This window comes from Ornithorhynchus anatinus, chromosome 3, assembly GCF_004115215.2.
Source record: "Ornithorhynchus anatinus isolate Pmale09 chromosome 3, mOrnAna1.pri.v4, whole genome shotgun sequence".
Classification (NCBI taxonomy): Eukaryota; Metazoa; Chordata; class Mammalia; order Monotremata; family Ornithorhynchidae; genus Ornithorhynchus; species Ornithorhynchus anatinus.
Window position 1 is genome coordinate 141673415 of NC_041730.1, and position 16938 is coordinate 141690352.

Genomic DNA, 16938 nt, shown 5'->3' on the forward strand with positions numbered 1-16938 from the left:
TCTAAGCGGTCTAAATTCTCCCAAGCTGGGGACCTGGATGGAAACTGGCAACCACCTCTCCAGATCAGTCAGCTGATGGCATTTATTGCATGCTTTCTATGTGCTGAGCACTTGGGAGAGGACAGTACCCAATCGGTGAGAATGCAGCCCTCGCACACTCACAGACCGTGGCTTAGTCAGCTCCATTTCCCCGCTCCGCTCCCTGCAGCAGCACCCCATGCCAGACCTCAGCATTTGAGGGCTGTTCTTTCCTCCGGGGACAGACCTCCTCGGGGCAGCCAGGACCGATGAGCTGCTTCTCGTTTCAGAATTTTTCGTAGAGAGCTGGAAGTTGGGTCATGTACAGTGATGTCTTAGGGGGATTTCCTTCCCTCCCTCCCTCCCTTCCTCCCTCTCTCCATTTCTTTTCAGAAAGTTTGAAGGCAATCAATAGAGAAAACCCAGCCTTTTCCGGGAGGTGCCTCTGCCCCTTCTCTGTTGGTTCTCACAAGGGGGAGGGAGGGAGGATGGGACGCGTTCACGGCCCGCACCTGGGCAGTCGAAGGAAGAAGCTCCTGGGGAAGTCCGAGGGGCCGCGGCTCCGATCTGTATGGGAGCAGAGGTGGATGCAGAGTCCACTGTTAGGCCAGGAGGCTTGTTGGCAGTGAGCTCTGGGACTGGTGCCTCTCACTGCCCCCACTTTCACTCAAGACACTGGATGGGGTTCTCTGGGAACCCGCACCCTATACAACCACGATCTTCCTCTTCCATGCATCTGAGGTCCCCGACTCTCCGGCTCTAGGCCTCCCTCTCCGTCTACCTCTCGGGCAGTGGGGGAGAGCCCTCCGTCACTGCAGTGGACGGCTCGGCCTTCTCAGAGAGGTCTCGAGTGGGTATTTGGTCTATTCTCCTTGAAAATCCAAAGGCTGGAGGAGCGGTGGGCTTTTGCAGTAGTTAAGATCTTTCCCCCTCTGCCCTGTAGTCCTGAGGACCTGGGACCAGACTCTGCTCTCAGCGGGTACCCCGACTCGTTATTATTCCAGCATTTATTATTCCTGGGCAGGACATAGTACTACTACTAATAATAAAATTGATGGTATTTGTTAAGCGTTTACTATGTGCAGAGCACTGTTCTAAGTGCTGGGGTAGATACAGGGTAATCAGGTTGTCCCACGTGAGGCTCACAATTAACCCCCATTTTACAGATGAGATAACTGAGGCACAGAGTAAGTTAAGTGACTTGGGACTTGTCACACAGCCGACAAGTGGCAGAGCAGGGATTCGAACCGGTGACCTCTGACTCCCAAGTCTGGGCTCTTTCCACTGAGCCACGGTCCTGGGGGTTGGAGCAAGGATATGTCAGAGTTAGTAGAATCGCTGAGCCTCATGCGATTCTGTGGGACTCTGTGATTGATTCACTGTGGATCCTCCTTTTAAGATCAGTAATAATAATAATGATGATGATGACTATAGTATTTGTTCAAGTGCGTACTATGTGCTGAGCACTGTTCTAAGTACCGGGGTAGAAACAGTCTAAGCAGATCAGACACAGTCCTCCATCCCACATGAGGCTCATGGTTTAAGGGGGAGGGAGAAGGGTATATCATTCCCATTTTACAGTTGAAGTCACTGAGGCCCAAAGAAATTAGGGGATTTGCCTGAGGCCATACAGCAGGCAAGTAGCAGAGCCAGAATTAGAACCCGAATCCTAGGCCCGTGCTCTTTCCACTAGGCCACGGTGCTTCACCAGTATCTCAATCCACTCTCAGTTTTAAGATTGAGTAGTTGGGTTGCACAAAAAGGACCAGAACAGGTGTGGGGAATCGATTGGAGATTTAGGAAGCAAATCCCCTTGAGGGCCAGGGAGATGGGAGGGAGGGAACCCAGAGGAACCCCTGCCCACCAGCAGGCCAACTATTTCAATAGATGCTCCTAGCCTAGCCTAGCGTGGGGCGAGGGCAGGAGTTAGGGTGGGCTCAGTGTTGGGGCAGAGGGCCGGAGGCCTCCTTGCCCCAGCTGCCCGGCCACTCTGTCCGGAACTGCAGCTGCCAGTCCTGAAATTGGACTCCATCCCGGGCCCCGGACCCCGGACCCCAGGCTCCGGATCTGTCTCAGCCCCATCCCTCTTGGCCTGCCGGCCTTTTCCTCGCGCATAGGCTTGGGCGCGTTTATTCGACTCCACATCTTTCCATTGACCCTCCGCAGCACCCAGGCACAAAGTGGGAGCGCCTCCACTCAGCACGGACACTCCAGGGTGGACCAGGCCGGGGGCTCCTCCAGTTGGCGGTGGTTAGCCGGACCCCTCCCCAGCCCTGTAGCCTTATTTCCCATGATTAATCAATCCCTTCTCCCGCAACCTCGACCTGCCACCCCGCCCAAACTATTTTACTAAGTTGCTGCTGCACCAGGAGCCTTAGGTTACGTGAATTTGAGTAGAGGTGGGGTGCAGACCGATGCCGGTGCCGGTTGTCCTAGTTCCCCCTTCACCCTGCGATTCCCCCGCAGGCCGCAGCGGAGCCGGAACAGAACGTGAACGGGGACTGGAGAGCAGAAAGGGAAAGCCCCGGCTCGGACTGTGGGGATAGGGACAGGTGGAGGAGCTACAGCCCCACGCCCCTCGACGGCTAAGGGGCCACGAGCTGGACCCCTCCCTGGCCCAGGGCTCCCAGATGGTAGACGATTGGCTTTTTACTGTGGCTATTGGTGGTCGGAGGACCCAGTGGTTGAACTTTCCTATGCCAATGAGCGAGCGGTGCTGGGGTTGGGTCCCAGCTCTTGGGGTCCCCCTCTCCCCTTGCCCACCAGGAGCTCACTCTGCAGAGGGCAGCCCTCACTTGGAGCTGACACCGAGCCAGAGAGGACCTCTTCCCTGGCCTCTCACCGTGGCCTGCGGGAGGAGCTCCCGGCTGGCTCCTCATCCCACCGTGAGAAGGATTTCTCCTTGTGGGAGAGAGGGGTGACTGAAAATGAATGTTTGAGCCGGGAGAGTCCCCCAGCTGGACTGGGCTAGGCATCTCTAAAGCTCCTGGCAGTGCAGAAACAGCTCACGATAAGGGCTTTCATCCTTATCTTTCAAGTCTGTCCACTGTGCCCAGATATCTGCACCGAGATTAGCGTTGGGGCCTGGTTGCTCCAGCTCTGGAGAGCACAGTCCCATCCCGAGGGCAGAGAAGCTGTAAATTCTGCAATAAAGTCTAGACCGAGTTTATGTTTTAATCAGTTCTGGGCGTTTCAGATTCGCATTCTCAAGGAAGGAAAACACAAGGGTCAACAGAGCTTAGCTTGTGCTTCCTAAACTCGTGGTTTAGAGCTGGTGCAATATAAATGTCTCTTGCAAAAATACCACTTTGTTTTTGTTTGCTGGTTTTCATTCCTACAGACTGTATCCAGCCTCTTTTCTATTAACAAAGGGTGCAAAGGTGTTTCCACCCAAGTTTTGAAAGGAGCTGGTGAGTCAGTGGGGTGGAGACACAGAGGAAGACTGTTCCCAACTGTAAGTCTCTTGCCCCCGTCTGAGTGAAAATGTGGAGGCGGAGAGGTAACTAAAGACCGGAAGGAGAGAGAGGGGGCCAGGGCCAAACCGGACCCTTTCAAACGGAAACCCTGTGGCGACTCTCCCGTTTCGGCAGCAGAAGCTCCGGGGAAGAGGCCGGAGGGAGTTGACGGCGGGCGGATCTAGTCGTGCCGCGGGGCCTGCCGGGGATTGGAGGGGCTGAAGAGGGTTAGGGGGCAGGATGGCGGGCAGAGGCCAAAGCAGGTCCAGCGAGGAGAGGCTCGGAACAGAGGCCGAGGCTTGGAGCTGGGGAAGGCTAACGTGTAGGTAGCCCTGGGCCGGTAGGGGTGAACAGAAAGCTCGCAGTCGAGGGGGTCGGGGGTTATCCAACCGAAAGAACTCGGAGTGACTCGTAGGTGCCTGGACGTAATAAGCGAGGTTCCAGCTGGTTGTAGAAAAGGAAAGGAAGAATACAGGAAAGAGGACTAAAGAGAAAGTCAGTTGATCAATCACTGGTACTTACTGAGCATTTCCTCTATGCAAAGTGCCTTATTCAGCGCTTGGGAGACCACCCTACAGTAGAGTTGGTCGACAGGATCCCCGGCCACAAGGAGCTGAAAAGTTGAAACGGACTCTGTAGTGGGGGGGCCACAAGCCTGATCTCGTCTGCTGGAGGGGTGTGGGGGGAGACGGGGCTTCTCCTGGGGAGACTGAGGCCGAGAGAGCCCGGTTTCCTGGGCTCTGGGGCAGCTCTGTCCACCCTGGGAATGAAGCCACTTTGTGCTGCCCTGTCAGTGCCGTGGGCCGCGGCACCTCATGCTTCCCCCTCACACCCCGCCCCAACACACACACACATCCCCCTCCCTCTCCCATTGGCATTTGTTAAGCTGAAAATGAGCCGTCTCTGTTGGGACCTACAAGGACAGATGGGGTTCAGGGGTTGCCCCCGTGGGGCTGGCAGGCCGATAGATCAGCTCCCTCGTCCTCGAGGGCAGAACCCCACGGGGCGCCCGGTTCCAGCTAACTCGTGCGGCCTTCCTCTGCTCCGGCTCCCCCCGCCGGCCTGAAATGCGGAGTACCAAGGGACGAGAGGCCACATCAGGTGGACAGACTTATTGTCGCCGTGGACCTCAATAAAGCAGATGTTAAACCTGGGCCAGAGAAAGCCCCGGCATCTGCGGCAGCTTGAAAATTCTCCGGCGGTTGGGGGAGGCAGTCGCCGGCTCTGCTGGCATGAGCAGACTTCCCCAAAGCGGAGACCAAACACATATCCCATGAGGCACCGAGGAGGAGAGTGTAAGGGGGAGGAGACGTTGCTGTGTCTTCTGCTGTGCGTTCTAGGCTGAGAGCCCTTTCAAAGAGGACAAACTTTCTTTTTTCCGGGTGTTTGCTTTGAAGAATTCATCTTAACTTCAGTCAGTCATATTTACTGTGCGCTTACTGTGTGCAGAGCAATGTACTAAGCGCTTGGGACAGTGTAATCTAAGAGGGTTGGTAGATGTGTTCCCTGCCCACCAGGAGCCCACAGTCAAGAGGGAGAGACAGACATTAATATGAACGGATACGTACACAAGTGCTGTGGGGTTGAGGGAGGGGTGAACAAAGAGAACAAATCCAAGGGCGAGGGAGGCAGAAGGGAGGGGGAGAAGAGGAAATGAGAGCTTAGTTGGGGAAGCCCTCTAAGAGGAAATGGTCTTTTAATAAAGGCTTTGAAGGCGGGGAGCCTGTCAGATAGGAAGTGGGAGGGAGTTGCGGGCCAGAGGCAGGACATGGGCGAGAGTTCAGTGGTGAGAAAGGTGAGATCGAGATACACTGAGTCTGTTGGCGTCAGCATAGCAAAGTGTGTCGACCGGTGTCGTAGGAAGAAATAAAGAGAGGTGAGGTGGGAGGGGCCGAGGTGATCGAGTGCTTTAAAGCCGACGGTAAGGAGCTGGTATTTGATGCGGAGGTGGATGGGCAACCAATGAAGGTTCTTTAAAAGTGGGGAAACGTGGACTGAACGGTTTTGTAGAAAAATGATCTGGGCAGCAGAGTGAAATGTGGACTGGAGTGGAGACAGACAGGAGGGAGGGAGGTCAGCAGAGGGCAGTTGATGCAGTAATCAAGGCGGGATAAGTTAAGTGATTGGATTGAACCCCAATTCCCCAGATTTGAGGGTCCAGGCACTATGATCCAATTCCCATCCCTCTGTTTTTTCCCCCCAGGGGTTAGTACAGTGCATGGCACACAGTAGGTGCTCGGGTACTATTGATGAATGAATGAATGAATTGTCGAGTCATTGTGGTGTTGGGGCACGGTGTGTCAGCGTGACTTAGGGTGCTGTGTTTTCGTTCCTCTCTTAGCCGGCAATTTCTGGGGAAGGACCATGTCTGCCATCTCCAGCTCCACGGACCCCTCCAGCTACGACGGCTTCGGACCGTTCATGCCGGGCTTTGAACTGATCCCCTATAACGACCTCCCCGCGCTCGAGGTACCGTGCGATCTCTCTTCAGGAGGGCTCCAGAGAGCTGGCTCCCTCCAGTCTCCGATCTGGTGCCCTGGAGGAGGGGCACGTCTTCTGTGCTCGTCATCACAAGCTGCGGCTACCGCTGCGTGACCGGCAGCACTAGTGGCCTGTGGGGATGCGGGCTGAAGGTCTGGGCTCAACTGGAGCCCCTGTGGGCTACTTATAGGTTGTCCTGGACAACTCTAGCCAACTGCAACATCCCGGAATGGGGACGGACCCAGATGCTCCTGCTCCAGAATGCCTGAGCTCCCACTCCTAGGTCTAGGCCTCTCGGTGCTCTGGGACTCGGTACCCGGAGTTCCCCAGATGCCGGCAGACTTCCTCTCCCCACACCCCTTGCGTTCATCCTTTTCTCCCTGTCTCTTAATTGCTGGGAGGGAGGGGAAAGGCCTGCAGTGTTGGCCTGGTGTCCTAGGCCCTGGTGTTGGCCAGAATCTTCAGGTGCCCCATTGTCGTTGCCAGATAACCTTTATTGGTATCAGACTTCCATGGAAATACCAGTTACGAACACACCTCCACCCGGCAAGTCACGTAACTTCTCTGTGCCTCAGTTACCTCATCTGTAACTCATCTGATTAGGCCTGTGAACCCCATGTGGGACAACCTGATCACCTTGTATCCTCCCCAGTGCTTAGAACAGTGCTTTGCCCATAGTAAGTGCTTAACAAATGCCATCATCATTATTATTATGAGCACAGAGCCTCACACGCGGCCTTTCTTGGACAAACACCATCTGTTGTCATCCAGTCTGGGGGTTGACTCGTGCCACCTTGCTTTCTTCCTGCCCCTTAAAGCCAGGCTGGAAGTTGAGGGTTTGGAGGGTCCCCGGGGCCCAGCTCTCGGGTTCCCCGGGATCTGGTTGGGGTGGAGGTCCGGGCCGCAGTGGCCCATCCAGAAGAGTGAGTGGCTCAGTGGTGGAGGGCGTACATCCCAATCTGCTGGGCCGGGATGGTGGCACGGGGCAGGGATGCTGGAGACACTCCCAGGACCCCACCTGACACCTCACACCAATCGCGTTATAAGGAAAATTGGCCTCTGAACAGTGTGGAGACTGATGACCAAGACCACTCTGGCCTTTGGCAGCTAGCCAACGTGAGTTTGGGGAAGCAGCATTTAATACCCAAATTGTGGTCATGGACTACATCCTTAATAATAATAAAAATAATGTTGATATTTAAGTGCTTACTATGTGCAGAGCACTGTTCTAAGCGCTGGGGTAGATACAGGGTCATCAGGTTGTCCCACATGAGGCTTACAGTCTTCATCCCCATTTTACAGATGAGGTAACAGACACAGAGAAGTGAAGTGACTTGCCCACAGTCACACAGCTGACAAGTGGCAGAGCTGGGATTCTAACCCATGACCTCTGACTCCCAAGCCTGAGCTCTTTCCTCTGAGCCCCACCACTTGTAGGCCCACATGCTGTGAAGCAAGGAAAATAGTTGACAGCTGGGGTCTCGGCATACTTTTATGCTTTTACGTGAATCGCGAGCATTGGAGGACTAGGATTAACCCGTGGTTTTTTTGTTTGTTTGTTTTTTTCCACTGAGGAAAGTATTAAATCAGAATTTTGTTCAAGTGGAGACCAGAACTTTTTCTTTTTCCCCCCAAAGCGTGCACTTCAGGATGAAAACGTAGCTGCTTTCATGGTTGAACCGATCCAGGGGGAAGCCGGCGTCGTGGTTCCCGACCCGGGTTACCTGACGGGCGTGAGAGAGCTGTGCACCAAACACCAGGTAATGCCGATTTGACCCAACCATCAAGTGCTGTGCCCGGTCTCCTCGCGGACTTCCCTGCCTCCAGCCTCTCCAGTCCCTACTTTGCTCTGCTGCCCGAATCATCTCTCTGAGTTGTTCTCCCCTCTCCTCAAAAGCCTCCAGTGGTTGCCCAGTCCCCTAGGCATCAAGCAGAAGCTTCTGACTCTTGGCTTGAAGGCACTCAGTCAGTCTTCTCCCTCCTCTTTATCTGCTCTCTCCACCTACTCCACCCCAGTGCGCTCCCTTCATTCTGTCTGACCTGCTCACTGGGCCTCATCCTCATCTCTCCCTCTGTCACCTTCTTTCTCCAGGCCCCTCACGTGGAACTCCCTCCCCATTCATATCAGCCGGGCCCCCCTCCCCAACACCCACTCTCCCCATTGCCAAAGCCCTTCTGAAATCCCATCTCCTCCAGGTGAGCTTCCCCCATTCATCTCTGATTTGCCCACCTTCTGGTCTTCCAAGGGCCATTTCAGCACTGGACTCGGGAAGATAGATCTCCTATTCTTAGCACTTATATACTTATCTTAATTACTTCTTATCTGCAGTGCATTTTAGCGGACTGGAACCCCCTGGAGGGCAAGGATCATGTGAAGTAATTGTCCTCTCTGGGCGCTCTGCACAGAGTTCAGTAAATTCCATTAGTTGATTGGGTTCTGGCCACAGACCCCCACAGGGGGCCAGTTGCTACACCTGTGAGGGACTTAAGGCATTAATCAGGCATGTGTACATGCTAACTTAAATACATTCAAGGTGGTCTGGATGGTTTTCTGCTTCCATCCCAGTTGGGCAAATTGGTGACCTTCAGACCTTTAATCCTCTGCTCTCATTGAAGATCTCAGAGCTGACCGCTCTCACATGTGTATACACCATGGTGGTTCTACCTTCAAGAGGAGTTTCAGGAGTTGTCCTCCTTCCAGGAGCCAAGTTTTCAATGACATGTTAATGAATCATGTTTAACCAGGTTCTTGAGTTGAAAGAAATCACTAAAACTCTGCTGCTTGTCGTCCCCACTTTGCGAGCCCAGTCCTTGACTAAATTGAGCTGCCCAGGTGTCAACGGGTCTGTGTCGTTAGCATGCTTTCATTTTCTCACCCAGCCCCACCAATCCACACTTGCCTTCAAAATTCAGAAGAATCATCCTCATCCTATTACATAAAATGAGATGTTTTCAATTACAAATGGGAGCCGAACCATGAGCACCACTGCCACCTCTCTGGTACTCTCCTCAGCGCTCAGCGTAGCACTCTGCATACAGTTGGGGGCTCGGCCAATACGATCGGCTGATTGATCGATCCATAAAGCTGCTCCTAGTTGAAACAGCTAGAAGCAAGTTGACTGGAATCGGCAGTCCGTTCACTTGGATGTCGGAGACTCCTCTCGTCACCTTCCAGGCCCCGCTTCAGAGGAAGCGGCTGAGAAGGTGGGCGTGTGCGATAGGCCCTCGCAGCTCCCAGAGGAACGGGAGCGGGACTGGAACCGGGACAGGCCAGTTAGCCCTCTGTGCTCCGACTCCTCCAGGAAGGCGAAAGTGAAGCATCGGCAGGCTCAGAGAAGCAGCGTGGCCTAATGGGTAGAACACAGGCACGAGATCAGAAGGACCTGGGTTGTAATCCCGGCTCCTCCATTCGTCTGCCATGTCACCTCGGGCGAGTCAGTTAGCTTCTCTGGGCCGCAGTTACCTCTCGTGTAAAATGGGGATTAAGATTGTGAGCACCGTGTGGGACATGGACTATGTCCAACCTGATTAACTTGTACCTACCGCAGCGCTTAGAGCAGAACATAGTGCAGTCAGATAGTTAAGCAAGTAGCAAATTCTATTTAAAGAAAAAGGATGGGCATCCACCACAGATGGCATGTGATGGCGTGGAGGCACACGAAGGGTGGCTGGAATCGGTCGATCAAACGCCTGGAGTAATGCGGGTTTGCTTTCACTAGGTTCTTTTCATTGCGGATGAGATCCAGACCGGGTTAAGCAGGACCGGGAGATCCCTAGCTGTGGATCACGAGAACGTCCGTCCTGATATCGTTCTCCTTGGCAAGGCCCTCTCCGGCGGCCTGTACCCGGTAAGTAGCGTACTATAGAAGGCACGGTGAGGTATCAACCAGAATGGCAAATGGCCTGGAGATTTGATTTCTAGCTCAGAAAATCAACCAGCCCCTTCCAAGGGGGCATTCCTGCTTTCACATTACAGCATACTGTTCTTTGCTCGGAGAATTTGGGCTCCGGATGAACCTAGGGCAGAGGGTGTCGGAGGGACCCTGGCGTGAAGCACTGGACTTGCGTTCCCACCGTGGGTTGGGTGTTGGATGCCCTCAGATGAATAGAAAAGCAATAACTCCAGCTGAGGAAGATGAAAGGCACTTCTGAGGTGCTGCCAGATGCCGAAAGTATGTTGCGAAGCCCTTCCCAAGCTTCTGAGATTTGTCATGGAGCTGGTGCGGAGGACCCTGGGCACTGCAAAAGAAGTTGCTAAAATTTCAACTGCTTTGGAGCAGAATTGCCGACTCGCACCTAAAATGGTTTTCTGTACCAGTAAACAAAATACTTTCTCTTGAAATTTGAACCTACAAACTTTTGAGTCCACTAAAGACCCAGGTTAACAATGGGATGGTTTCAGTGTGTTCACACTATTACTCGAAGCACTTTTATAGTAATGACTGACACCTGTGGGCAGTTTCTGTACGTATTCCCCAAATTGCCGACCTTTTTACCTAATTTTTGCAACATTAAAGTAGGAGTGGGCTATTAGGATCACACAAGAATGGGAGGAGGAAAGGTGGGGAGGAGGAAGGTAAAAAGACACTGGAAACTGCAACTCTTTCTTGTCATACTCTCCCAAGTTCTGTGTCCTCTAGGCACTCCAGAAAGTGACCATCCATCTCCCTCCCCTTCTCATCATGTCCTGGATTGCCCCCATCAAAGAACAAATTCCCCATCCTCCTGTGTCTGCTGCCTGACTCTGTTTGGATGCTTCTCCCCTATCCTGGAGTGTGTCCGTTTGAAAGAAATGTGGGAGCCCTCCGGGGCTTCGTTTTCACATTCCGACTATCGTAGCCCTCCTACCCTGAGCTCACCACTTTCTCTGCGTCTGGAATGATAGTATCTTTTATTTCCTCCTCAAAAAGTCAGGGTGGGGAAATTATGTTAGTGAAGGCAAATATGTGAATAAATATGGCGGGTGTAGATCTGGAAGCTTTGGTTGCGCTTTCTCACCTATTATCCCCTCCCAGACAGGCAGTTTTCGAGGCCACAAGGAGCCTTTTCTTTTGACTGCGGGGAGGGGTAACTGGCCAGAGGTTGAGCTCTTGGTCCTCTTTTAGGTGTCTGCCGTACTGTGCGACGACGAAATCATGCTGACCATCAAGCCCGGGGAACACGGGTCAACGTATGGCGGGAATCCGTTAGCCTGTCGGGTGGCCATCGCCGCTCTGGAGGTTGGTACTGCCCTGATGGGCCTGCTCGTGTCTTCAGGGATCCACTACAGAGGATTGGGTGTTTGTGATCCCTCGGGGGTCCCCTAAACTTCCCAGAGCCAGTTGTCCTGCTGTGACTCCTTGGCCCAGGACCCTTCTCATCCCTTCTCTCTTCCTCTCTCCCAAACTCCAATCCGTCTTTGTCACGATCTGGATCTAGGTTTTGGAGGAAGAAGGCTTAGCTAAGAATGCAGAAATAATGGGGAACCTCCTGCGAAACGAACTGATGAAGACTCCGTCAGACATCGTAACCCATGTGCGGGGGAAGGGACTCCTGAATGCCATCGTCATTAGGGAAACTAAAGGTAAGTGGCCTTTTGGAACTCCCAGGGACACGGATCATTTTTGTAATGTTTGGAAGTCCATTGGTTTCTACTGAAAAATCTTAATATTGGGTAATAAGCTTTTGTCTCTCAAAGCCTAGGTCAAAATCGAATATAGTCGATTTTTTTTACCCTCGGGCATGTATGCGTAATTCTTTGGAATTTCTTATGATTGAGGTGGAATCCCCAAGTGTTAAATTCTGCTCTTTTGAGTGGCGGCCTTTCATTCATTCACGCGCTTACTATGTGCAGAGCACTGTACTAAGCGCTTGGAATGAACAAGTTGGCAACAGATAGAGACAGTCCCTGCCGTTTGACGGGCTTACGGTCTAATCGGGGGAGACGGACAGACAAGAACAATGGCAATAAATAGAGTCAAGGGGAAGAACATCTCATAAAAACATTGGCAACTAAATAGATTGGAGGGGCCTTCCCCTCGGGGCCCCTCCATCCCCCGCCCCCACCCCCTCAGCCTGCCCTGTCCTGACCCATGATGGAGGGGAGGTCCAGTGTGTGGTTTGGGGATGGGCTCCCTTGCATTACTGCCTCTTTCTTGGGCAGGGGGCTTAGAGACTCCCCGGAGGTCTTATTTGAAAGCCAAGGGTGTACTCCGTTGCCAGGGGGTGGGCCCTCTCTTCTGCATTTGCCCTTCTTACTTGTTTTTGGCACTGGGATTATCGGGCCTGGCCCATTTGCCCCGTGAGTTGACGTTGATGGGAGCGAGTCAGTGTCTCCCATCGTTAGTGAATGTTGTCCTCCGTTGTCAAGAGAACTCCTTGGTGCCTACTAAGTAGATGGACTGCTGGTCAATGGGAGGCCTCCAGCCTGCGCCTGAAACATTCTGGGCCACGTGTCCCCCCCCACCAGGCCCCCCCCTGGGGCACAGCGTGTTATTCGATGACTCTCTTCAGGGTGGAAAGATGTGGGGGGCCACTCAGAGCCGAGCACCGAGACGTCCTCGGACCGTCTCTGTTTCCGGGACTCTGGAGCGGTTTCCCCAGGGGCAGTCGAGACACTCCGAACTCGGGGACGGTCCCTCCTCTCCCCCCACCTGGGACCGTGAAACCTTTCAGATGAGAAGTGACGGTCCGGGGCTCCTGCCATCACCGTCCACGAGCGCCGAGACCCGACCCTGCCGATGACGGCACGAGGGCGTGAAATGGCGTGTGTTTTATCTAGATTGCGATGCCTGGAAAGTTTGCCTGCGGCTTCGGGACAACGGTCTCCTGGCGAAGCCGACTCACGGGGACATCATCAGGCTGGCCCCTCCGCTGATCATCAAGGAGGACGAGATGACAGAGTGTATCGAAATCATCCACAAGACCATCCTGTCTTTCTGAAGACCCTCCCCCCCCCCCGCCACGGCTTCCAGGGCACCCGGTGGCACCCGAGTGCCGGCTCCACCCCCGTTGCGCTCGGTGCAAACAGAATCCACTCCCGTCTCTCTCAGCAAGGACTCGAGTTCGAACAGAATGGGGATGAAGGAGAGTTTAGAGAATGATGTAGCTGTGGGAATAGTAACTACCGGAAAATGTATCGAGAGGCAAAGTCAGCTAATGTTATGTTCTTAAGCTCAAGTACCTGTATATAGCCATCTCGTAAGTTCCTGAAAGGATCAAGTTACAAAGCATAAAGTGGAATTTAGGTGTTCGTCTTTAGAATTTGCCCCCTCCGTCATGCTTCGTCAAGTTTTTGTATCTGAAACGTTTAACTGCTTGGTGTCGATTCCTGAAGTGGCTCAGCTGGCTAACGTCACCTCAGGAAATTCTAGTATCAGAGGGCTGGGAAGCACTTACACCCGAAACGTTTTATCCAGAGAGATAGAAAGGTCTGAGATCGTTGGTAGGTAAACTGTGGACGTATTATTTTGAATTCAGGCTATTACGGTGTTTGACACTTCAAAATGATGACTTTAACGGTGGTAAATCAATTTTCTTGTAAATCGAAATTCAGTTGCCATTCTAAACAAATCCCTTTCCGAAATTTGTGAGATTTATTTCCATTTAAAATAAAGCTTGTATTTAAGAGGTCTCTATCTCCTCTGGGGTATTCCTGCAGTGTGCTGGACTGCCCAGCCGTGCCGGGTGAGGTAGATAGCTCGTTTGCGTCTTGCCGCCTCTGCCCCAGAACCGGCAGGAGTCCGGGCCTGCGGGCCCCCAGCCCCTTCCCTCACTAAGCAGTAGTTCCTAGATGGAGGTTTGGATTCGGGGCTTCGGAATTGGCCGGGGGCAGCTGGCTCCGTGATGATCTCTGGCCCCTGTCGCGCGAGGGTTTGAGCCGTGGGCCACCGTGGCCTGGCAATCGCTGTCTCGGACCCCGTGCCTCAAGTCAAGCCCCTCGGCACCTGCTGGGGGAGCTGGGATGGCACTGCCTCCTTGCTGTGTGACCCCAGGCTAATTTTTTTGCCTCTCTGTGCTTGCTCATTTGTAAAATGGGGATTAAAGACCTGGTGAACCTCCATTTGGGACACACCTCCATCCAATAATAGTAACTATGGTATTTAAGCACTTACTGTGTGCCTGTACTAAGCGCTGGAGTGGGTACAAGCAAATTGAGTTGGACACAGTCCCTGTCTCGCGTGGGGCTCGCAGTCTCAATCCCCATTTTACAGATGAGGTAACAGGTGCAGAGAAGGGAAGTGACTTGCCCGAGGTCATACAGCAGACCGGTGGTGGATCTGGGATTAGAACCCATTAATCCCAGGCCTGTGCTCTATCTACTGGGTCAGTCCGATAGATTACTCTTACGCCAGCTTCCAAGTCGCTGTTATTATAGGGCTGTCTCAGACCAGGACTCCCAGTGTCACCCAGGGACCGGGTTCCATGGGATCACTGTGCCTTGTTCTCGTCTCTTGCCCTGACCTCTGCTCGTGTCCTCCCCTCTTTCAGGAGCGCTCACCCCCTTCACATCTGGCAGACAGACCACGCCTCTCATCGTCTTCATAGTCCTAAGGTGATTCATCTTCTCGGGGAGGCCTTCCCCGATTAAGCTCTCCTCTCTCCTCTCTAGATCTCCTGTCCCACTCAGACCTGCCACTCCCCTCCCCAACCCGAGTACCTGAAGTGTACCATAGCTCCTGTAACAGTTAATAATAATGTTGGTATTTGTTAAGCGCTTACTATGTGCAAAGCACTGTTCTAAGCACTGGGGTAGATAGAGGGTAATGAGGTTGTCCCAAGTGAGGCTCACAGTCTTAATCCCCATTTTCCAGATGAGGTAACTGAGGCCCAGAGAAGTGAAGTGACTTGCCCACAGTCCCCCAGCTGCCAAGTGGCAGAGCTGGGATTAGAACCCATGACCTCTGACTCCCAAGCCCGGGCTCTTTCGATTGAGCAACGCTGCTTCTCTAACAGGTTTCTGCCTTTTATCTACTACTAATAATAGTGGTATTTAAGTTTTTACCGTGTGCCAAGCAGAGTTCTAAGAAAGCAGTTAAGGCAGACAGATAGTGTCTGTCCCCCATGGGGCTCACAGTTGAAACAGGAGGCCTCTGCTCCATCCTAATCCTCCTCCACCTCTCTGCTGCCTTTGACACCGGGGACCATCACTTTCTGGAAATATGACTCAATCTTGGCTTCACTGACGCTGTCACCTCGTGGTTCTCATATCTCCCTGGAGACTCCTCTGTCTCTCACCCCCTATCTGTGGTGGGGGACCCTCAAGGCTCAGTTCTGGGTCCCCTTCTAGTCTCCATCTACACCCACTCCTTTGGAGAACTCATTCGCTCCCACGGCTTCGACTGCCATCTCCGTGCAGAAGGTTCCCAAATCTAGTTCTCAAACCCTGACCTCCCTCCTTTTAATAATAATGGTGCTATTAAGCGCTTCCTATGTGCAGCGCACTGTTCTAAGCGCTGGAGGGATACAAGGTGATCGGGTTGTCCCTCATGGGGTTCACGGTCTTCATCCCCATTTTACAGATGAAGGAACTGAGGCCCAGAGAAGTGAAGTAACTTGCCCGAGGTCACACAGCTGACAAGTGGCGGAGCTGGGATTAGAACCCGTGCCCTCTGACTCCCAGGCCCGGGCTGTTTCCACTGAGCCGCGTCATTTTGCAGTCTCATATTTCCTCAGGCTTCCAGGACGTCAGCTTGGGATGGGTTATCGACCCCTCAAACTTAACCTGTCCAAAACAGAACTCTTTCCTACCTCCCCCTACTCTCCTATCGCTGTAGGCAATACCAACATCCTCTCTCTCAGCCGGTAACCTTGGCATTATTCTTGACTTATATTCAATCCATCATCCATTCCTATCGGTTCTACCTACACGACATTGCTAAATCTGCCCTTTTCTCTCCGTCCATTCTGCTTCCGTGCTGATCTGAGGACTTATTTTCCATCTTCACTACAGTATCACCGCCTCCTCACTGACCTCCTTGCCTCCTGCCTCTCCCTACTCTGGTCCAAACTTCAGTCTGCTGCCTGGGATCATTTTTCTGAAAAAAGGTTCAGTCCTCATCTCCCCATGCTGCTGAACCACCAAGTGGTAGTCTGTCCACCTCCTCGTCAAACAAGCTTCTTACCTCAAGTGCTTTTTAAGGCACTCACTAGATCTCTTCCTCCTACCTTATCTTGCTTATCTCCCCGCTACTCCCCATCGCAACCCTAGTGACACGGCTCGTCTCTCCGCCGAGGCCTTGCCCACATCCTCCCTTGGGCTCGGGACTCCGTCCCCTTTCGTCTCCGAGACCCTCTGCTCTCCCCACCTTCCAAACCCTCTGAAAATCACCTCTCCAAGAGGTCTTTCTCCACGAAGCCCTTATTTCCCCTCTCCGCCCTGCCATCTTCATCGACTATGCCTTTGGCTGCGTACCCTGTAATCATTTTGCTACTCCAGCCCCACAGCCCTTATAATAATGTTGGTATTTGTTAAGTGCTTACTATGTGCAGAGCACTGTTCTAAGCGCTGGGGAGAATACAAGGTGATCAGGTTGTCCCACGTGGGGCTCAGAGTTTTAGTCCCCATTTTACAGATGAGGTAACTTAGGCACCGAGAAGTGAAGTGACTTGCCCAAAGTCACAAAGCTGGCAAGCGGCAGAGCCGGGATTAGAACCCATGACCTCTGACTTCCAAGCCCGGGCTCTTTCCACTGAGCCACGCTGCTTCACCATGCATAATCTTACACTCACCTATTTCTCCAATCTGTAACTAATTTTAAGGTCTGTCTCCCCACCTTCCACACTGTAAGCTTCGGGTCCACCAATTCAATTGTACTCTACTTTTCCCATCCGGTTAGTACAGTGCTCTGCACACAGTAAGTGCTCAGTAAATATTATCGATCAATTGAGGGAGGATATCCAATTCCCATTTTACAAATGGGGAAACTGAAGCCCGGAGAGGTTGACTTGCTCAAGTTCCCACGGTTTCCTCTCCATCCAAACTGCTATCGTATAGATGCAGGCA

The 16938-nt window shown here is 52.9% G+C and overlaps 1 protein-coding gene across 2 annotated transcripts in view; it reads left to right on the plus strand.

Moving 5' to 3' along the window:
• OAT (ornithine aminotransferase) overlaps window positions 1-13566 on the plus strand; it is a 32165-nt gene extending 18599 nt beyond the window's left edge. For both annotated transcript variants that reach the window (XM_029060227.2, XM_029060228.2), the window contains 6 exons: window positions 5815-5942; window positions 7592-7714; window positions 9674-9802; window positions 11060-11173; window positions 11373-11517; window positions 12715-13566. In XM_029060227.2, coding sequence (XP_028916060.1) covers window positions 5815-5942; window positions 7592-7714; window positions 9674-9802; window positions 11060-11173; window positions 11373-11517; window positions 12715-12875 — 800 coding nt within the window. In that variant the 3' untranslated portion in view covers window positions 12876-13566. The remainder of the gene's footprint in view (window positions 1-5814; window positions 5943-7591; window positions 7715-9673; window positions 9803-11059; window positions 11174-11372; window positions 11518-12714) is intronic.
• Window positions 13567-16938: the final 3372 nt, after the last annotated feature.